The sequence below is a fragment of the Hipposideros armiger genome, unplaced genomic scaffold (genome assembly GCF_001890085.2).
Source record: "Hipposideros armiger isolate ML-2016 unplaced genomic scaffold, ASM189008v1 scaffold_1185, whole genome shotgun sequence".
Taxonomy (NCBI): domain Eukaryota; kingdom Metazoa; phylum Chordata; class Mammalia; order Chiroptera; family Hipposideridae; genus Hipposideros; species Hipposideros armiger.
The window spans coordinates 33,402-56,331 of NW_017732535.1; the positions used below are offsets into that span (position 1 = coordinate 33,402).

The following is a 22,930-nucleotide window of genomic DNA, read 5'->3' on the forward strand; positions in this document are numbered from 1 at the left end:
CCAGGTTGAGCTGTTGTTCAGCATCTTAGCTGTAGAAGGCAGTGTCACTGGCCCTCATATGTGGGATCCGAACCGGGGCCCTCTGGCGTCCCAAGCGAGTTCTTAACCATCGCGCCACTCGGCCGGCCCGAGGTTGGCAAACTTTTGAGACCGAACGTACCCAAAGAGCTGCATGTGGCTTGCGAGCTGCACTTTGCTGACCCCTATTCTAGATAATACATGGTAACCACACTGGCATTTGATCCATCCCTCTGTTGAGTTTGCGGTTGTTTTCACTGTCGTTTGTTTAGCAATTTCTTAGACCAATTGTGTAGGTTCTGTATTCTCTGTCACTGAGTTCTCTTCTAGCTTTATTTTACTTTTAAGTTCTTTTAAAAATATTTTAGTCTGGGGTCCTAGGGGTCACTTCTGAGTCACTGTAATTTTAGTGGCCAGCTAAGAATCAGTCAGATTTCATGAAATACCTTGACTTTCTGTTTCTACCCCCTGCTAGCCTGTGTCATTTTATAATTTTATTGCATAGGCCCATCTTTCTTAGAATGGCCTTTGGCTATACCCAAGACATAATGGTTTCTTTATGCCTCCATAGAATGTGAGGTCCTTCGTCCCAATAGCATGCATGTCTAAGAGGTTGCATCTAGCCCTGGATTCGGAAAGTATTCTAGTCCCAAATTCCAGTGGGCATCTCTATTTAGGTGGCTGCATAGAATTCTGTCATCAACTCCAGCCTGTGTGCGTTTTAGTTGCAGGCACATCCATAGCATTTGAATCGGGGCTGGGGGTTCCATTGTCCTCTTAGAATACAGAACTCTTTACTATTGACTACAGAGGTGGGTTCAGGAGGTTGTAAGGGCTCCCATTGAGTTGGTCAAAGGATGGACTTGCCCAGCACTCAGCTGTGAGCTAGTGACAACAAGCTCTCCATTTATGAATCACCTGCTTTTTATTTACACTTTTAGGAACAGGTGATGGCACCGGAGCAAATCCCTCTTTCCAACCTTCCTCCTTGGAGTTTTACTGTGACCTTGGTGCTTTTGAAAACAACACTAACATAAACCCAAACCCAAGCTTCACTTTTGGTCTGTTAATGTTATCTTCTTCAATATATTATAATATATTGTGCATTGCTATCCAGGAATGCACAAAAGCTTCACCCACCCCTCCCAAGCCACTTAAAATTGTTTAACTAACTTATTTTGATACAATTCCAAACATGGAAAAGTTATAAGCCTAGCACAAGGGATCCCAGTGTATCCTTCACTGAGATTCTACAACTGTTAACACTTGCTGCATTAATTTTATCATCTCTATCTCTCTCCCTCCCTCCCTCGTTTCCTCCCTCTCTCTCTCCCTCCCTTTACAAAAAACAATTGCACACTTTTAATGTATACATCTTGATAAGATTGGATATATATGTATACGCCTGTGATACCATAACTACAACCACGGTACTAAACATATCCGTCATTTCCAAAATGTCGTTGTGTTCTTTTGTGGGGTTTTTTGTTTGTTTGTTTGTTTGTTGTAAGAACATTTCAGGTGAGATCTACTCTCAAACTCATAGAAGCAGAGTCAGGGGCAGTGTGAGGGAGGGTAAATTTATCAGGGAGGGAGAGAGTGATCAATGTGATTTTATGTAGGGTGGCCAGGGCAGGCCTCTTTCTAGACTGGCTCCATCAATTGGCAGATATGTGCTAATTATTCTCTTACAATCCTTTCCATCTCCCTTCTCTGTGATTATTTTTGCATTCTCTTTTCAGAGATTCTCTGTGATTTCTCCTTTTCGTCTTAATTTGGCTACATGGTGATTTGGCTATTGTATTGGTTTCTTAAAGAACCACTGCTTCATTTTATTTATCAGTTCTGTGTATTTTTTCACTTTCAGTGTCACCATTCTTTTCCATTGGTTGGCTTGGTTTAGTTTGGTGTGTGATTGTGTTTTCTCATTGCAGGTGTAAATAAATAAATATATACATAAATGTGTGTGTGTGTATCCAATATATTTATGATCATATTGTAAATATATCTATATCTATATATCTATATATATATATATCCAAATTGTATTTAGTTATATACTGCTTTTTTTTACCTGTGTATCCTCATTTTTCCAGCTTAAATACCATTTTTTTTTCCTCCCACTGCCTACCCTCCTTTCTTTGCCAGGAAGACCAGCAGTTTTTTCTGCATGTCCTTCAGAACTAATTATAATCAGATCTCTGCGGCATTTGGGATTGTTTATAATAATTACAAGGTAGTCAGACTTCCCATCAGATTCATTATTAATCACTCACCCATCCATTTATTCTCTCTTGACATATTCATTGAGCAGCTATTCTTTGCCAGGTACTATTGTATCCATTGGAGAAAGAGCAGGGAAAAGACAGGCAAAGCCCCTTGCTTGTGGTTCTTGTATTCTGTTAATGAAAGACCAACAACAAACAGACATGGAAGTAACTATTCGGTGCCCAGGTATAAATCTTATCACATGGCCCACAAAACCAGAAAGCAGAAGAATTGTACAACTTTTCTGAAAGGTATTAAAGAAGACCTACTGGGAAAGAACCCCGAGGACCATGAGGAGGTAGGTACTCACTGAAAGATGCAGTCCAGGGCTGACTAATGCAGGCTCAGGACATAGTTACTAAGAATCTGCTACACCCGAGGACTGGGCTGGACTCAACACAAGACACTGAGTCCACAAGTGATGTCTAAGAGTGTCTCATGCAATCCAGCACTCCAGAATTTTCTTCTCCGATCCTCTTCCCTTCTCCCACACCCACTCTCCTGGGTTACCTTCCACCAGACAAGCTAGTATCTTAAACAAACCAAAACATGCAGTCGGCAGACGACAACTCAGGAGGCCCCCAGGGTTGGTTTCTACAGCGAAGTCTAAGCAGTAACCTGGACTCTCAAGGCATCTTCCTTGGAATCACTGATGAGCACAAGGATTTTCCAGGAAAATCTTAGTGAGACTCTGCACCGCGGAGGAGCTAAATCAATGTCTAAATTCAATACAATGCCAAATTAACAGATAACAAAATTTGTTATATTCTGGAAATCAGCGCAGTGATGTTAAAATTCATTTGAAAGAATAGCCAGGCATTTTTTGAGTGCTTAGCAGATTTAGGCTTTTGTAGTCCTTAGAATATTTTCAGGGGACAACAAACAAAACATTGCTTTACTGGTGCACCAGTTCAGAATTACAGCCGAGCGCACACACAGGTTTCTATAAGATAATGGTGGGATTTCAAAGAGCAGGGTAAGGTTAGGATTCCTCAAGCAAAAGTGTCAGATAACGATCTTTCTCTTACTTAAAATGGGTATTCAGTGTGTGCATCAAGGATTTAAATACAAAACAAGGCAATTATAAAAATGTTAAAAGGAAGAATGGGTGATTTAAATAAAATTTAAATGGGAGGTCAAAGAATGACCGAAACCTGGAAGCTATCAACAAAAAGAATGTTACAAGGAATATCGGTTTTTAAAAAATAACCCCAAGTACTTAAGAGCTTACAAATCAGCGTGAATCCACTTGTAGCCACCTGCCTAAGAGACCATTACAGATGAACCTCGGTTTGAATTTAAGCAGTCACAGCGGCTATAATTTAGTTACATTGGCAATAGCGGGGATTTGCTTCAAGCGGGAAGTGGGAAGGGCGTAGGTTGTTGACGTTCCAAGTGCATGTCATTTGGGGTCATCTGGCAGATTAATGCTGTGGATGGTTGATGGGGGAGATAAGGTAGGGCAGGAGAGCGGGCAGAGCTCCCTGGCTCCCATCCCGATAAGACTGGGAGGAGCTGAGACCCTGCCAGGTGCAGCTCAAGGTCAGGCTCATCAAGGCCAGGATGGAGCGGTGCCGGAAGAGGCTGGGCCTGCAAGCTTGAAATTGGGGTGGGTAAGGGCCCAGCACCTGCTCTTCTGAGAGTGCCTAGTATCCTGGCAAGGCCGCCAAGTTGGTCTGACCTCCACTGTACCCCCATCCTACTTGGTAACTGCTGCTAAGCACAGGGCTGTGTCCCCAGGAAGACCAACCCTCTTGGAAGGGAGCTTTTCGCCTGTAGCCCCACAAAGCTGCAGGGCTGGGAGAAGAGGGACTCCAGGCCACAGAGCATGGGTGCATCACATACAGATCAGCCTAATTCCTGAGGTGGAAGGAAGAAGGTAGGTGAGCTGTGCAGAGTGGGAGGACCAAGACTGGACATAGGTGGGTGGAGGACCTGTTCAGGTTGCAGTAGTTCAGGTGTGTGTGTAATGGGAGGTGGGGGGGGGGGCAGGGGACATTTGGGCTCCTCATTGTGCTATGGGAATGCCCGATAGGTGAGAAGAACCCAGCACACAACTGGCTCATACAAGCAAGCCCTGTGACCCCCAGTGTCTTGTGCGCCTGTGTGAGGAAAAGATTCTAAATTAGCAACTTCCTTGAATTTCTGTGACTATTTTACCAGGTCCCCTGTCTTTTCCTACAGGACAAGTTAGGAGCAATGTCTTGTCGTTGTGATTCTGAGTTAGTATCCTGATGCTTTATTTGAAGTCCTAGTTTAAAAACAAAAAACCAAAAAACTGACCAGGCAACTCCATAGGGATGTCTAATGTAACCGTGTCTGAAGGGCCTCTCCCCTTCAGGGTCATCGCCTGCAGGACAGCAATGAGTGGCAGGGCCAGGACTCGGGCCCGGGGCAGAGCACGTGGTCGGACACCCCCCAGACCTGCTACACCTGGACCCCCTGCTACACCTGGACCCCCTGTGGCAGCTGGAGCTGCTGCAGCAGTGAGCACTGTAATGTTCATTGTTTCCTTTATGCAAAAGGTGCTTCCTCTGCGAAAAGCGAGAGACTGGGTTGTTGGGCCAGTGGAGCTCAGGTATCGAGTTCTCTCCTGATGACAGAGAACTCATAAACGTCCTAAGAAAAGTCAGCTTCTACAGATGCTGGCATGGGTGGGCATTATCTGCCTACCTGGATACCGCCTCCTTTCCAATTTTGGTTTCACGTATGCAAACACTTTTAAACCCAAGTGGACGGGAAGGCTTCTAAATATCTTCTCCTCTTAGGGAGTGACTTCAAAATAGGCAACTTCATTCAAGTACTTGAACAACCTGAGTTTTCAACACGATTTAAACTCATCACCCCTGCTGTCTGTATGCATTTCTGTCTTCTCTTACTCCATGTCCACTTGACGTTCCTGCTGCAGGACCCACAGCCACGTGAGGGGTCTCACTTTTCTGACCTCCAGTGGGCCTTGCACACACACAGCTCTATCCAGATCCATTCGTTCTCCTCTGCAATTGTTGCTCCCCTCTCCTTTTCTTCACTCAAGCCTCACCTTCCTCCTCTGTCGTAATTCTCTGCCTATAACATCAACTCCTGTGTCAACTCCTGAGACAAACAGAACATCAGGGCAGAACCTCATGCCTTCTTCCACTGCATCTGCCTCACCTGGCCTCGGCCCCTCACCTGCAACCCTAAAGTACTAGTTCTGCTTCTACCTAAAGAAAATATCCCCACCTACACCCCTTAACCAGCTCTCTATCCTCCGGGCATCTCGCCTGCAATTCTCCCCTCGACCTCCCAAGTCAGTAGGTTTTTGCTCTCCTAGATCATTTCCATCTGCAATTAACCAGCTAAGCTTTCTGCCATGCAACAAGAGACCCCTCCTGAATCCTGCTCCCCTCACGGTCACTTCCTTACTCCTTACTTCCCATTGCAGGAATCCTGTCTCAGCCCTGAACTTCAGTTCTTGCTTCCCTCTCTCTCTTCACGCCAATCAGGCCGCCCTCCCCCCAGCACTCCACTGAAATGGCTTCCCTAGTCTCCTCCACTTGGTCAGATCCATAGGTCAGTTCTGGATCCTCCTTGTATTTGCCCTGTCACTTGTGCTTGGACTAGCTGAGCCCTCTTTTCTCCTTGACAAACGCCCGCCGTGTGCTGTTCAGATCACCACACACCCTTGGTCTTCCTCCTGCTTCGCTGACCACCGCTGCTGGCTTGTCTTTGCTGGGTTCCCCCCTCTGCCCTGTTGCTATGCCCCAAGCCTAGTCCTTGGGCCTCTTCTCTTTGCTACAAGTACTCAGTCCCTTGGTCATCTCCTCAGCGTCATGGCTTTAACTGTTATCTGGTATGTGGGCAGGTCCCCATATTTATATCTCTGGCCAGCCCCCCTCCCGCACTACCCAACACCCCACAGATGTCTCCCACTCCTGATTTACCCTCCCACACATGTCAGGCTTAAATGGAAGATGTCCCATCCTTCCAGTTGCCCAGGCTAAAGTCTTTAGATTCATCCTCGACTCCTCCCTTTACCTTAGACCTGTAACAGAAACAACCAGGAAACACTATTGTCTCTGACTTTGAAAAGAATGCCCCGTATCTGGCAATGTCTCTCCACCTCTATTACCATCTCTGGTCCAAACCACCAGCAACCCCTGCTGGACACCGCAAGTGGCCTCCTAACTGGCTTTGCTTTTGCCCTGGTCTCAATCCTCTGTTTGCTCTCAGCACAGAACCAGAGAAATCGGTTTATGTTGCTCCTCTGACCACCACCCTGTAAGGATCCCCATTTCCTCAGAACTAGAGGCCAATCGCTTCAGATGGCCTCCCTCCACCACCGCTCTGACTTCCCTTCCTGGTCCTCTCCCCCGTGTCTGCCTTGCTCCACTGCGCTGGCCTCCTTGTCCTTCCTGGGACATTTCTACCTGGTGAACTTGGCTCCACCTATGGCTTGTGTAACCTTAACTCACTCACCTCCTTCCAGTGAGTCAAGGTCAACTCATTGAGGCTCTGCTTTGTCCCCCACTAATTCAGGCAACCAACCCTCTTCACACCTCACCTTCCCAATAACTGCCAATTTTCCCCACGTGGCTATTTTCTTTCTTCCCCTAGTAATTACCATATGATTGCTAAATACATTACTTGTTATTTATATTCTGTCACCTAAATGTGAGCTTTTCAAGGGAAGGTCCTTTGCTTTATTCCCTGATAGTGCCTGGCACATGGCAGGTGTACAATAATTTCTGGATGATGAAGGAATATAGAGATAATGTTACTCTTTATTTCTATCTCCAAAAACCTGCAGACCCAGCAACCTGGTCAAATCCAGCCTAGACTCCAGCAACTGCTAGAGGAAAGCCCCGCAGCTAAGCCTAGACGGCCAAGAGGAGCAGAGGGACCATCTCAGCCTTCAGGTAAAAAGAGGGAAGAAGAAGGATATGGCGCGGGGCAGAGGATGCTGAGCACAGGAGGGGCCACCACAGCAATAAAATTCTAGACAGATGGCCTTGGTGTTCCCAGGAGGTTTGGCAGGATGGTAAGAATGTGCAGCTTGCAGCTACTCCCCTTCTTGCAATGAATTATCTGGCTACCCATGTTTTACCTCCTATATTTTAAGGCTTATGGAGAAAGAAATGGAGATCACAATTCATTAGCCAATTCAATGTAATTGCTTTTCAAATTTAAACAATGCGTTTGTAGATGATAACTCTAAGTAAACTAGGAATCCTAGGAACATTATTTTCTTGGGTTCGTAAATGGTTGCACTTAAAGTTTGAGCAGCTCCTTGGACATCTCAGTGTTCGCCTGCAGTGTATTATCCTCACAGGTGAACGGTTATCATCACTGGACAGGCTCAGATGTTGTCATGTGCCAAGTCTTGCCAAATGCAGCTAAACCTCGGATCTGATTCTCCAACTTGCATTTAAAAAAATAAAAAATTTAATTTCTATTTATTGTGGTAAGAACAGTTAATATGAGATCTACCCTCTTAACACACTTTTAAGTGTACGATACAGTCTTGTTAACTATTAGACACAAGGCTGTACAGCAGTTCTCCTGGAACTTATTCTGCATAACTGAAACTTTGTTATCTGTTGATTAGCAATTCCCCATTTCCCCATCCCTCACGTCCTGAAAACCACCACTCCATTCTGCTTCTATGAGTTTGACTATTTTAGATTCCTCATATAAGTGGGATTATGCAGTATTTGTCCTACTGTGGATGGTTTATTTCACTCAGTATAATGTCTTCAAGGTTCATTCATGTTGTCGCTTATGGCAGAATTTCCCTCTTTTTAAAGGCAGGGTAACATTCCATTGAATGGCTATGCCACATTAACGTTACCCATTCATCTGTTGATGGACAGTTAGATCATTTCCACGGTTTGGCTATTTTTAATAATGCTGCAATGAACATGGAAGGGCTAATATCTCTTTCGTATCTTAATACCTGTTCTTTGGGACAGATACCCAGAAGTGGAATTGCTGGATCATAAGGTAGTTCTATTTTTTATTGTTTTGAGGAACCTCCATACTGTTTTCCATAAAGGCGGCACCATGTTGCAATCCCACCAGAATATATAAGGGTTTGCATTTCACTACATCTTCATTGACACTTGTCTTTTTGTTTTTGTTTTTATTTTTTAAAAGATTTTTTTATTGGGGAATTGGGGGATGGGAACAGACAAGTTGCTGTCATTTTGTTCTTCAGTCTAGTTGTGGAGGACGTTGCTTCACTGGCCCAAGCTGGCACCATCATTGCGCTCCTCCCAGGCAAGGCAGATCCGTCGCCGGCCTCTGGACAGCCACTCACTGCGGCTTGAGGGCCGCTCACGCTGGCTGCTGGCTACACACGGTAGCCCAGCTCCAGGTTGAGCCATCGTTCAGCATCCCAGCTGCAGAGGGCAGTGTCACTGGCCCCCACATGCGGGATCCGAACCGGGGCCCTATGGTGTCCCAAGCCAGCTCTCAAACCAACGCGCCACTCGGCTGGCCCTTGTTTTTGTTTTTAAACAATAACCATCCTTATAGATGGGTAGTGCTATCTCCTTGTGGTTTGATCTGCACTTCCCTGATGATTAGTGACCTTGAGCATCTTTCCCTATACCTGTTGGCCATTTGTATGTCTTCTTTGAAGAGACGGCTATTCAGGTCCTTTCCCTTTTTAAAATTGGGTTAGTTTTTTTTTGCTATTGAGTTGTAGGATTTCCTTATCTATTTTGGAAATTAACCCCTTATCAGCTACTTGGTTTGCAAATATTCTCTCGCATTCTGTAAGTTGCTTTTTCACTCCGACTGTTTCTCTTGCTGTGCAGATTTTTTAGTTTGATCAAGTCCCACTTCCCTAGTTTTGCTTTTGTTGCCTGTGCTTTGGGTATTGTATCAATGAAACGATCACTAAGACCAATGTCAGGGGCTTTTTCTCTATGTTTACTTCTAGGAGTTTTACAGTTTGGGTTCTTATATTTAAGTTTTTAATCCATTTTGAGTTGATTTTTGTATATGGTGTAAGAGAAGGGTTCAATTTCATTCTTTTGCATGTGGATATTCAATTTTCCTAGCACCATTTGTTGAAGAGACATCCATTCTCCATTTTGTGTCTTTGGCACCCTTGTTGAAGACTGGTTGACTATATGCACTTTTTTTTCCTGAGCTCTCTATTCTACTCCATTGGAGTGGCTTTAAGCCAGCATCATACTGTTTTAATTACTATAGTTTTGTAATATATTTTGAAATAAGGAAGTGTGATACCTCCAGCTCTGTTCTTCAGATTTTTTTTTTAAGTTATTCGGGGTCCTTTGTGGTTTTATACAAATTTGCACTGTCATTCAGTTATTGACCTTGTAAAAAGTTTAAATCTGTATAAATCTTAGCATGTAAAAAAATATAGCATGAGAGCCTTTTCCAGTTGCTGTTAATAAACAGACTAGATCAGTGGTTCTGTATGAAAAGCCAGTTTCATGGAATTGTTCCACCAGTCAGCATTTTTTCTGATACCCACTAGAGGGCAGTGTGGTGCCAGGTGATGAGCCAGTAAAGATGTAGCGATGGAACAAGGTGTCTGCTTTAAAGAATCTTGTGCTCTGAACAGATACTTGATGAAACTGGACCAATATTAGAGGGAGGAGCTAAGGCAACCACTGATATGGATCGGCAACTTGTTAGGAAAGGCTTCTGGGTAATATTCCCTTTTCTGGTGACTCATTATTAAAATAACGTTATTTTGCATCCTTCTGACATCTTTTCTACCTCAAACCACCTTGACTGTTTTACTTAATAGCTGGGGTTTAATACTGTCCTTACTATTTACATTTCCCTTTTCATTGTATAAATTCATGCCTTTCACATTTGTTGATACACAGAGGAACTCCAGCTCTCGGCTGGATTACAAGCAGCAACGCTAAAACCGCCGAGGGGTTACGGGGGAGTTTTTCGAGACCTTGTGGTAAACACTCGGCAGAACTTGGAACATGTTAGAGAGTCAACGGCAGGTATGCTGTCCACTAACAATCCAATTTCATGCAATTGTTCATTTTAAACATTTGCTACGTTGAAGGTTTGTGTTTAAGTGTCTATAAAGCTTCATACCATCCCTGTAAGTGAAAGTACCCTTGCACGGTTTTCGTAATAACATTCACTTTTGCAGAAATAAAGACTTATTTTAGAGTCCTAGATATACTCCCCATTTTTCTCTTTCCTTTTTATAGCCGCTAAGGTAGAATGACCCAGTTCTTCGCTGTGCTGAGATTAACAAAAAAAAAAAAAACCAAAAAACAAAAAAAAGAATTTAAACTATTACATACAGTGGTTCCCACCCGTACCCCCTTTTAGGAAGTCTTGTGCTACAGAGGTTTTGTTTTTACTTTGACCTCTTTTTATTGTTAAATATTTTAACCTTATATTTTAAGTTTCTAAATGTGTGCTTGCATAAGGTTTTACCTAAATTGATGTTAGGCCTTCTGGATGGCAGGTATACATAAATGCTTGTTATTTGTTGTTAATCTCTTCATTGGACCTCACTTGGGCTGTCATTATATCATAGTGTCCAAATTGTTTGGGGGACCAATCAGCCCTTTTGTTGTTTCATTACTGACATGTGGCTCAATGTTTCAGGCTCCCAAGGTAAAATGGTAAAGCTATTTGCGAACCATTTCCGAGTGGTATCTCAACCCCAGTGGATCGCATATAAGTACAATGTCGACTACACGCCAGACATAGAGAATGGAAGTGTCCGTGAAAGTTTACTTTTTCAACATGAAGCATTACTTGGAAAGTGTCATATATTTGATGGGCACTCGCTATTATTATCTCACAGACTCCCTAAACCAGTTAAGTAATGTTCTTTGACATTTTCCCGCCATTGCTCTTTCTCTTACATTTTCACTTTATTTTAGCAAAACTCTTACCATTTCTGTAGAATGGTTTGTGGAGATGTCCTAAAGATCTCTTGCCTGAAGGACCTGGAACAAAACCCACATGTCATATTTGATTATCACTGATATCTCTGATATCTCTTGATTATTATTGATATTCTCTGATGTTTCTTATTTCAGTGTTTAAACTGAATTTACTATAAGGGTAAAATATATACCTTTTTTCATGGCACAGTGTGTCTCAAAAATGCTGATAATGAAGTTTTGAATAATTTATATTTTCTTGTTTCTCCAAAACTTCAGCAAAAACAAAAACAAAACATTGGGAGGTTTATTATTTCTATAAATCTCTATATTAATTAACCAAATACATCATTTACAAGAGTTTAAGTAAAACATAATTTAGATTTAAATATTTAATTCTAACTCTTTGCTTTTGTCTTGTAAATCACATTTTTCTACCTGCATGTGTCTTTGTGGGAAACACTGCTCTTGCCACAGGGTGTGTTGGCTAGCCAAGTGACATTCTGATTTGTGATGCGATGGAGATTAATGTCCTTACAGGAACCTCTGGTCCTTTTTGTTTTGTTTTACCTCAGAAAACAGAACTGGTCAGCAAGCTCAAACACAAAGACAAGGACAAGGACCAGGAGGAGCTTGTGAAGGTTACCATCGAGTTCATCAGCGAGCTCACTCCCACCTCACCAGATCGCCTACGTTATTACAACATCCTCTTTAGAAAGTATGTCAGTGAGATTTGGTAGCCTTGAGATTCGGCTGTTTTTTGTTTTTTTTTTAAGATTTTTATTGGGGAGTTGGGGGAATGGGAACAGCACTGGGGAATTGGGGAAGGGGAACAGGCAAGTTGCTGTCGTTTTGGTCTTCAGTCTAGTTGTGGAGGACGTTGCTTCACTGGCCCAAGCTGACACCATCATTGTGCTCTTCCCGGGCGAGGCAGATCAGTCGCCGGCTTCTGGACGGCCGCTCACAGTGGCTGCTGGCCACTCACGCTGGCTGCTGGCTACATACGGTAGCCCATGGCAACCCACTGCCACAGGGACTGCAGCCTACACCGTCGCCGGCGACTCACGGCAGCCCAGCTCCAGGTTGAGCTGTTGTTCAGCATCTTAGCTGTGGAGGGCAGTGTCACTGGCCCTCATATGTGGGATCCGAACCGGGGCCCTCTGGCATCCCAAGCGAGTTCTTAACCATCGTGCCACTCGGCTGGCCCCAGCTGTGTTTTATTTATTATTTTTTTTAAACATTCTTCCAGGCCCCACCTCCTAGCCATTGTTTTTAGTCTAGTTGTGGAGGACGCCGCTCAGTGGCCCATGTTGGTATTATGATCATTGCGCTCTACCTGGCTGAGGCAGTAGGTCACTGGCCATCGGCCGGCTTCTCATGGTGGCTCATGGCAGTGGCCTTTTATGGTTGCTCACGGTAGCTCATGGCAGCTCTTGCTGGCTCCTACTGCTCACGGCAGCCCAGCTCCAGAACAAGCCATTGTTCGCAATCTTAGCTGTACAGGGTGCAACTTACTGGTGCAGCTTACTGTCCCATGTGGGAATCAAACCGGCAGCCCTGTTGTTCAGAGCTCGCGATCTTACCAACTGTGCTATCCGGCTGCCCTCAACTGTGTTTGAGTGGGTGTCGGTGGTGTTGAACGCAGCCATTTGCTTCTAGCATTTTTGTGTTCTTGACAGTTCCCACGTATTGAGAGTGAAGGATCTTTTAGATGAAACGACTCTTGAACCCCACCTAGACATGTGCAGGGTCAGTGGATTGTCCTCAGTATTGTTCTTCCTGCCCACCTCCGCTTCCTGTGTCTGGTACCTGTCTAGGGGGAGTAACACAACATCAACTATGCACATCCATGCACAGTTCTCTCTGGAGCAAATACACTTGTCTTCTAGTCTACGTTCACCATGGTGAACAAATATTCAAAATTAATAATTTAGTCTGCACAGTTAAGTCTGCAAAAGATGTTTTGATTAATTTCTGGGAATGAAGGATATCCTGATGACCTTTCCACAATATTTTGTTTTATATTATGAAAGCAGACAAAAACCGAGGTTGAAGGAACCTTTAATGTCCACCCCATGGTGTGATTTAATGTCATGTCAGGCACTCTGTGTTAATTGTTAGAATAACCAAAGTCACTGACAGATTTGTTTTCCCTAATGTATCCTTATTTTTATTACCAAGAGCTTGCTAATATTCACTATACTTTCAATGAAAACCTATTCTTTCCATTTCTAGAATTTTGAAGATCATGAAGTTCAAACAAATTGGTCGCAACTATTACAATGACATGAAGAGCGAAGAGATCAATCAACATAAGTTTGTATAAAGTGAAAAGTTTCACATTCTGCAGATATAATTACAGAAGCTTTTGATAAAGTTACTCTCATTTGCAGTAGTATGATTTACAAGTGATGCTGTTTTATTTTATTTTGTTTTGTTTTTCTAAGCTGAGCCATCCTGCCACCTGTTGGCAGCTCAGCGGCTGCTCAGCTTGGGCCGGGCATCGAACCGCTGTTGCTCAGAGCTCAAACTCTTGAGCGAGCTCTTACCCAACTGAGCCACTTGGCCGGCCCAAGTGATGCTCTTTTAAATGGCACCCACTGGCGATGAACAATTAAGTTAGTTTAATGTAAATTGAAAATAAAGTGAAATGATTCACTCCCAAAATCCTAGTATGATAAGAATAAACCTTAAGATACTCAGTTGTTGCGTAAACCTCATAGGAAACCTAAATAATCATTCAACACTTGGGTAATTTCTCTCTGAAAATATTTTTAATCACAGCAATTACATCTATATGTATATATGTGTATATATTCCTTATTGGTATGTATTTATATAAGTTTGATATGTATATTTCATATATATCTGATATTCTCACATATACAACTATGTAGGATAATGTAAGCCTGCGGGAGATAATAAAAATGGTTTAACATAGATGATGTATTACTTATAACTAGCACATCTAGTAAATGTGTTTGGAGTTCTTTCAAAAGACAAGTTATTACTAAAAATAGGGCATTGAAACTGACTCCTAAGTATCAGTTTAGACCCTGAGTTCAGGCACTGTGACACTTGGTTTTCTCTTCAGAGCTTGGACTTTGACACCCACATCTAACTTATTCTATTTGCAGGCTGGAAGTCTGGCCTGGTTATATTACTTCCATTCTTCAGTATGAGAACGCCATGACCCTCTGCGCTGATGTGAACCATAAACTGCTCCGAATGGAAACTGCTTATGATTTAATAATGCGTATTTGTGAGGATGCCAGAAATAAAAATCTCGATGTCAGAAAGCGAGTTTCTAAAGAATTAGTTGGATCGATTGTTTTTACAAAGTAAGTCTGCTTTTTAAAAACCTATCCTGTCACTTTGATAACTTATTTTTCATGTGAGATGTTCCTATAGTTTTCGAATCACTAAATGTTAAAGTTCAGAAGTAGAAATAGCATGAACTTTGGCAATTTTTTCTCATCTGGTTATACAGTGTGGGAGAGGAATATGTGTCAATTGTAGATTTGGCTATTCTTGCGATTTTCTAATGCTAATTTCGTCATTTGCTCAGAACCCACGCTTGCCCATAATAGAGTATGGCTTCTTCCAAATTTCTTCTTTCCTTTCTCTCTCTTTGCATCTAATTTTTTAAAAATCAGTGCTTAATTATAAACCATTAGCAAATTTCCCATTTAAAGAAAGTTTTACTTTTAATCTCTCTTTACCCAAGAAATTTTAAAGTAAGAAATTTCTTTAAATTTAAGAAAATAGATTTAAAGTTACTTAGCTAAAACAATCTTAGGAAGAGCCAAGCTGGAGGACTCACACTTCCCCATTTCAAAACTTACTATAAAGCCACAGAAGCTAAGATGCTGTGATACTAGAATAAGGATAAACATGTAGATAAATGGAATAGAATTGAGAATCCAGAAGTCAGCCCTTTCATTTACAGTCAGTTGATTTTCTTTTTTTAAAGATTTTTATTGGGGAATTGGGGGATGGGAACAGCACTGGGGAGTGGGGGGAAGAGGAACAGACAAGTTGCTGTCCTTTTGTTCTTCAGTCTAGTTGTGGAGGACGTTGCTTCACTGGCCCAAGTTGGCACCATCATTGCGCTCTTCCCGGGTGAGGCAGATCAGTCGCTGGCTTCTGGACGGCCGCTCACAGCGGCTTGAGGGCCACTCACGCTGGCTGCTGGCTACACATGGTAGCCCATGGCAACTCACTGCAGGAATGCCTGCAGCCTACGCTGTCGCCAGTGACTCACAGCAGCCCAGCTCCAGGTTAAGCTGTTGTTCAGCATCTTAGCTGTGGAGGGCAGTGTCACTGGCCCTCATATGTGGGATCCGAACTGGGGCCCTCTGGCATCCCAAGCTAGCTCTTAACCAACGCGCCACTCGGCCGGTCCTCAGTTGATTTTCAATAAGGTGTCAAGACAATTTAATTGGGGAAAGAAGAGTCTTTTCAACAAATATTGCCAGGACAGCTGGGTAAACACCTGCCTCTTCCTCATATAATACATGAAATTAATTCAAATTTAACTCACAATTACTCAAAAGAGACCTAAACATAAGAGCTAAAAGTATAAAATTCTTAGAAGAAAATGTGGGTGGAGATTTTCTTGACTTTGGGTTAGGCAAAGCCTTATTAGATAAGACACCAAAAGCAGAACTGATGGCAAAAGAAAAATACAGATAAATTGGACTTCACCAAATTGAAAACTTTTGTTCTTCAAGGTACAGTATCGAAAAAATGAAAAGACAACTGAAGGAATGGAAGAAAATATTTGCAAATCACATATCTCATAAATAATTTGAACCTTGATATCTAAAGAACACGAACAACTCAATAACTAAAAGATTGCCTGTTTTTTAGAGTTGGGTTAAGGATCTAAATAGACATTTCTCCAAAACAAATATACAAATAGCCAACAATCACAGGAAGAGATGCTTAACATCATTAGCCATCAGGGAAATACAAATCAAAACCATAATGAAATACTACTTCATACTCAGTAGGTTGGCTAAGATAAAAAAGGCAGATATAGCAAGTGCTTGTAAGGATGTGGAAAAATTGGAACCAACCCTCTTATAGTGTTGGTGTGAAAGTAAACATGGCCTCTTTGGAAAACAGCCTGGCATTTCCTAAATATGCTAGATATAATGTCATCAACCAGCAATTCCACTCCTAGTTATATACCCAAGAGAAATGAAAACATGGTCATCAAAATTGTTATATGAATGTACATAACATCATTACTTATGATAGCTCAAAATGTAAGCAACCCAAATGTTTATCAACGGATAAATGGATAAACAAAAATGTAGTATACTTATACAATGGAATATTATTTGGCAATAAAAAGGAATTAAGTACCACTGTGTTGCTGCAGCATGGATAAACTTCAAAAACATTATGGTAAGTGAGAGAAGCCATGCAGGAAAGATCATGTATTGTATGATTCAACTTATGTGAATGTGATGAGTAGGCAAATGTATAGGGACAGAAAGCAAAGCAGTGCTTGCCTAAGGCCTGGGGGAGTTGGGTGGAAATAGTGAGTGATGGCTTATGGTTATGGGTTGAGGTCATTTCTTCTTTGATGAAAATATTCTAAAATTATGTTGACAGTTACACAACTCTGTGAATACACTAAAAAAACACTGTACGCTTAAACGGATGAATTCCATGTGAATTAATCTTAATAAAATTGATACATCCTCAATTACTTGTAGGATTTAAAACTCCTTATTTCCCGCCTGGTTCCATGCAATGAATAAGTCAGGAGTGATACCATATATTGCAATTATTCCACAGGTTCAACAACAAAACCTACAGGGTGGATGCTATTAATTGGGAGGAAACTCCCAAAAGTGTATTTAAAAAATCAGATGGCACTCATATCACCTTTGTGGAATACTATAAGAAGGTATGAAATTTTTATTTCTTTAAATATATTTTAAATTTTAATTTCTTCATGCCTGCATTATGTAGTTCAATGTATTTCTCTTGAGGAAATAAATGTGGTAAGACTTCAGATATGAAAACTTTATTCATGTTAAAAGTTTCAGCCCTATAGAACTTGGTTCAAAATGAAGAAAAAAAAGTGACCAATTACCATCTGAAATTACGCCAAACATGTGTTAAGTCTCATAATTCATGGATTCCTTAATCTTTGAGTGTTCACAAAAAAATAAACTTTGCTTAATAAACTAAAATACACCGGTTGATGAGGTTGGTTTTCTAGCTTTGGCAGATGAGAGAAAGATAATGAAAGGAACTACAGATATTTGTAGCAAATGGAAAGAACTCATAAATGGGTGATTCAAAAAAACAAAATGAAAACCAACTAGTATTTTTATATCAAAACCCAAAACATAGCTACTTGGTACCATTAAGGGTACGTCATCCTCCGACATCCCTTCAAAGGGATTGTTCTGTTATGACATTATCCTCATTTGCGCTCCATGCTCAGTGCTTGTTCATTCAATCCAGAAAGCATTTAGTGAGTGCCTATTTTATATCTTGGGTACACATTGGTAAGACAGTTGAGTTCTCTGCTCTCAAGGAACTTGCATTCTTGTGGCAGGCAGACAGATGGCAAACAAGAATAAAACTGTTCTGATAGTTATGAGGGATGTGCAGATAATTAAAACTAGGGGTTACAATGGAGACTATCTGGTGGCTACCTAGACTGGGTGGTCATGGGAAGCTTCTCTGAGATGCTGACATGTGAGTGTCAGGAAGGAGCAAACTGGGTGCAGACCAGGGAGAAGAAGTGGTGCAAAGGCACCGTTTTCAGGAAGGGCCTGGTGGACCCAGATCCCAAATGAGGCTTGTGTGTTCTCTAGAAAAGTAACTACAGTGGGGGCAGGGCAGAGGTTGTATGATGTGAAATCAGAGGATGAGGTAGGGGCCACGTTGCATAAAGTTTTGTGCACTGGGACAACTGAATCAGACTTTTTTTTTCAAATGATAGTATGTGGATGTAGGAGGTGACGTATTGTTTTATGTTAAAGATTTTTGTCTAATATACAGAGAATGGGCTGTATAGGGGTAAAAATGGAGGCAAGGAGACCAGTGAGGAGGTTATTAAATTGGTTTAGGTGAATGATGATGGTGGCCTGGATTAGGGTGGGAGAAGTAAGTTAAAATGGGCAGGATTTATTGATTGATGGCTGGAATGGAGTGAGTGATGGAAACAAGAGACTGAAATGTAACCCGTCCACTTTATCTGAGGAAGTGGGTGAGTGATGGCGTCATTTACTGCAGTGGGATAGTCATGGGGGGAGCTGGTGTGGGGACTGTTTGGGGATGAGACAGGCTGCAGTGGAGTTGCAAACCAAAATATCAGTAACTTCATAAAACAAAGGCTTATTTCGGGCTTGAATAAAGTCTAAGGAGAATCTAGTCTCAGAGAAGCTCTCTTCCATGGGATGACTTCAGGATTCAGTCTGTTACCATCCCGTCTCAACAAGCGGACCCCAAGCTTGTTGCATTGGAGGCAAAGCAGTAGATGCGCACTGGCTCTTAGGCAGGTTAGGCTAGAAGCAACGGGCCGATGCGCCACTTCCACTCTTTCTGTTGGTCAAACGTCAGTCACGTAGCCTGAGCCTAGCTAAGAGAAGACTAGGAGGAATGCTCTCCTCTTTTGTACAGCAAGGTGAGATGGTGAGTTCACGGCATTTTCCTCTGCCAAAGGGAAAGCATGCTGGAGTTCCGAGGGGATGGAAAGTGTGGAGGTTGAGTTTTGGGGAGTCCATAGGTGTTCTCTAGTCGCTGTATTTTGCTGTGCAGCCACCCTGGAAGAATACTGGAGGTGCCAAAAAATATATATACAAGTGGACACTTTGGTCAAGCAGTAGTTCGCTGTAATCAGAAGTGTCTGGACGCTGATGGTAACCACGGTGAGCAACTCTTGTAATTGCAGAGGTCAAACGTGACTTGTATTCATCTTTCGTTACTGGTATATATTGAATATTACAATTTTAATATGGGTTTCCTTTCTTAAAATGTGTATACATTTTGTTGGCACCCTCTGTATGTAGCTGATCAAGACAACAGAATATTTCAAGAAAGAGAGGAAGGATATGCATCGTTGTGGAATGTTAAAAAGAGGTTAAATAAGAGTGTATACATATGTCCAAGCTCACCAAATGTGTACAGTAATTATGTGCGGGTTTTTGTACACTGATTATACCTCAACAAAGTTGGAGGTGGGTGGGAAATATACATGGGAAAGAGTGTACTGGGTTTCACAGCAAGGAGTTGATCACCAAGAGCAAATTGTATAATGGTGGGAATTGAAGTCCAGGGGGAAGGTACTAAAGAAAAAAATGTAGCAATACTTGCTACAAAAGAAGAGAAATGGTATAACAGATGGAAGAGGATTTTTTAAAATTAGAGAATAGTATGTTAAGTCATCCAATAGAGAGGGAGAAATTGATACTACAGAATGTAAGGGAAATACAGGATAATAATAACAAATTCTCTAAAGTTGAGAAGAGGTTAGAATCCACAGCGCAAGTAGAGGGACTGGCTTTTTCTGAAGCGGGTCACACCCTCCATGATAAATAAGAGGAGAAGCAGAGGGTATGTCTAAGGGAAGAAGGTCAGAGGTGGGCAGAATGTTAGTGGATTCCTGCCCAAGTCCGCATATATTTCTCAGTGAGACATGAAGCAAGATCATTGGCTTAGAGTTGGTGGGAGGAGAGAAGGGGGGCGTACAGGAGATTTGAGACGAGAAAGGATGAGATGTTGGTTTTTGAATGGGTGGGGAGCAACATTAGGGAATATAAATAGAGTGCCCCTTTTAGATTGTCTTGGTCCTACAGTTAGTCTGTACCCCAAACTGTAGAGCCCATCAGCAGGGCTTGGTTGCTGGTTACATGCATAGAACACATCATTGGGTTTTACCAGGGTTAGAGACTTGCCACCTGGCGTGATGGAGGCATAGAGTAGGGAAGGAATTAAGGGTATTTATGAGGAAGTGATTGATTGACAGGCTATGGAATGCAAGCTGGACGAAGGAAGGGAGATGAGGATGTGAGGGAGGTAAGGCCCTCCCCCCTCCTAAATCTACACGTGCTGATTCCTCTACGAGGCTTACATTTGCATGCTAATTCTCCAAATTTCATCCTAAGGGTCATTGATTAAGCCTTTCTGGATATCCTAACAACATTGTCCCCCCCCCCGACCCCCACCACACACACACACCAACCCCCAAGGCCTCTGTGAGGTCACCCTGTTCTGTTATGCATGGCATTCCATAACATCTATCCCAATTTGTAATTATATATTTGGGTGATTGGTTTTACTTTTTGTAACATCTCTTACATCTTTTACCGTGACTGACACATAGGAGTTCAAATATATAGGTTGAGTAGGTAATTCATGGACGTTGGCATGACAGAGCAATGGGTTTGGGAGTACTTTGAGAGAGTGGGAATTTGACACGTTAAGGCAAATTATCTTCTCAGCATGTGCTCATAGGTAGGAGTCTCAGATGTAAATAAATGATAAGAAAACGGTTTTAGCAGATTTACTTGAGTTAGGACAAATAGGCTGAAATATTTGAAGTGACGAGGGTCGTCATTGGAATGTCCTGGTGGGAACACAGTCTTATAAGAGATGACAATTTAGTTTTAGTATTATAGTGAGGTCTAGAAAAATCACTGAATTCATAGGTGAGCCATTATAAGGGAAGTCCAATCCTGGCTTTCAGAAGAGGTTTAATAATAATGCAGCTAGAAACAACAGGACTGATTTTTTTTTTTTTAGATGCAGAAGTAGATGCTGCAAGAGATCCTTCTAGGACCTTTCATGAAAGCTGTAAGAAATGGGAGGCTTAAAATGATGCCATGGAGGAAGCTGGTTACTTCAGGTGGTTAGAGCATAGGCTCATAACACCAAGGTTGCTGGTTTGATTCCCACATGGGCCAAGGAGCTGTGCCCTCCACAACTAGATTGAAGACAATTACTTGACTTGGAGCTGATGATGTTCCCTAATAAAATTTCTTTAAAAAAACAAACAAACTGATCCCATGATTCTACACACATGTCTATACCCACACAAGCTCCCACCTGAAGGACAGGGGATTCGAGGTGCATACCAGCTGCCTTTCAAATAACTACAGGCCACTTCAAGAAAAGAAAATGCATAACCTGCAACGATAGCATGAGAATTGAAAAGTAGGAGCCGAGCTCAAGAAGAAAAGAGCCACAAACGCTGGGTTTCAAGGCTTCTTGTCTGAGGTAGGAACTCCTTTTGAAGTTCCCGGATGCTTAAAAGACAGAGTTCAAATGGCTCAGTTCTTATTGCCGAGGACCCTGCTCACAAGCAGCATAGGGGCATCTGTGAAGAATCGCCACTTTGTGTTAGAGAGTCAAGACCCTTTGTCGTACAAGGATTGCAGCACCAGGGGAAAGACTTCTGTGTGATGTCTTTGAAAACGACTTTTTTTTTTTTTTTTTACTGGAAGCAGGCAAGTTTGTGGGAAACAGAACAGGAGGATAGTTGGGACTGGACGTGGCATTGCAAGTCTAAAAAGTTGGCCAGGTTTTGTTGTCCCCCATTACTATGGAAGCCCCTGGAAAGTTCTCACTATGCTTTAGGGATGTTTAAGGCAGCAGCTGTGGTGAGAAATATACTCTAAGAGTCTCTCGCCCATCTGCACAGAGAACGTTAAAAAAGGGAGCTGATGACTAAGATGATGTTTGTGGGTGTACTGCTCTCCTCAGCCTTGTGTGTTTATAAGACAAAAAAAGATGTGACCCCCCCTGGCACATCCAGATTAAGAGACTCTTAAGAGTATTTTTTTTTAACTTTATTGGGGAACAGTGTGTTTTTTCCAGGACCCATCAGCTCCAAGTCAAGTTGTTGTCCTTCAATCTTAGTTGTGGAGGGCGCAGCTCAGTTCCAAGTTCGGTCACCATTTTCAATATAGTTGCGGGGAGCACAGCCCACCATCCCATGTGGGAGTCGAACCAGCAACCTTGTTGTTTAGAGCTCACGCTCGAACCCACTGAGCCAGCTCAGCTCAAGTCATTGTCTTCAATCTAGTTGTGGAGGGCACAGCTCACTGGCCCGTGTGGGAATCGAACCGGCAACCCTGTTGCTCAGAGCTCACGCTCTAACCAACGGAGCCACCCAGCCGCCCCCTTAAGAGTATTTTTAATGCATCCTTAAACTTGGGGAAACAACGTCCCCAGCACACCTCAGGACTTCCACTGTTGATCCAAAAATGCATTCTGTACCACGTTGTGTGCTGTTACTAAGGTTTTGCTGATAAGTTAACACCCGTGTTCTTTCTTGTTTCTGTCGAGCAGTACAAGGTCCAGGTCACGGCCTTGAACCAGCCCCTCTTGATCAGCAAGGGCAAATGGAAAAAGAGCCAGCAGGACACACCCCACGAACCTATATTCCTGGTTCCTGAGCTCTGCCACCTGACAGGTACTACAGATTTACGCTGTCTCCGTAGATGACACCTTCTCTTTAACATCACAGAGATGACGAGGTAGAAGTATGGGCATCACACAATACTCCCTGTGACCCAGAGCTGTGTTCTCTCCATCGGTTCTTCTTCCTCTTCCAGATACAACAGTTAAGCCTCCTCTAATAAGAATGTATTCTTGCTTGGCCAGCTATATCTTTTGGAAATATTTTTTTAAAGGTCTAACAGATACAATGCGTAAAGACTACGTGGTAATGAGAGACTTGGCTACTCAGACGAGGTTGGATCCAGAAGAAAGGCAGCTTAAACTGAAAG

The 22,930-nt window shown here is 42.5% G+C and overlaps 1 protein-coding gene and 1 long non-coding RNA gene across 2 annotated transcripts in view; one reads left to right on the forward strand and one right to left on the reverse strand.

The window, feature by feature from the left end:
* LOC109376744 (piwi-like protein 3) overlaps positions 1–22,930 on the forward strand; it is a 51,096-nt gene that overhangs the window by 11,060 nt on the left and 17,106 nt on the right. The window contains exons 2-11 of the mRNA XM_019632844.1: positions 4,628–4,781; positions 7,076–7,184; positions 10,134–10,262; positions 10,885–11,099; positions 11,744–11,886; positions 13,404–13,484; positions 14,306–14,509; positions 16,980–17,091; positions 22,491–22,614; positions 22,835–22,930. The exon at positions 22,835–22,930 is cut by the window's right edge and continues 18 nt beyond it. Of these exons, the coding sequence (XP_019488389.1) occupies positions 4,650–4,781; positions 7,076–7,184; positions 10,134–10,262; positions 10,885–11,099; positions 11,744–11,886; positions 13,404–13,484; positions 14,306–14,509; positions 16,980–17,091; positions 22,491–22,614; positions 22,835–22,930 (1,345 nt within the window). The 5' untranslated portion in view covers positions 4,628–4,649. The remainder of the gene's footprint in view (positions 1–4,627; positions 4,782–7,075; positions 7,185–10,133; positions 10,263–10,884; positions 11,100–11,743; positions 11,887–13,403; positions 13,485–14,305; positions 14,510–16,979; positions 17,092–22,490; positions 22,615–22,834) is intronic.
* LOC109376745 (uncharacterized) overlaps positions 10,435–22,930 on the reverse strand; it is a 37,123-nt gene continuing 24,627 nt past the window's right edge. Inside the window, exons 4-5 of the long non-coding RNA XR_002122774.1 lie at positions 11,178–11,231; positions 10,435–10,512 (exon numbers count right to left, since the gene is read on the reverse strand). This is a non-coding gene — a long non-coding RNA (uncharacterized LOC109376745). The remainder of the gene's footprint in view (positions 10,513–11,177; positions 11,232–22,930) is intronic.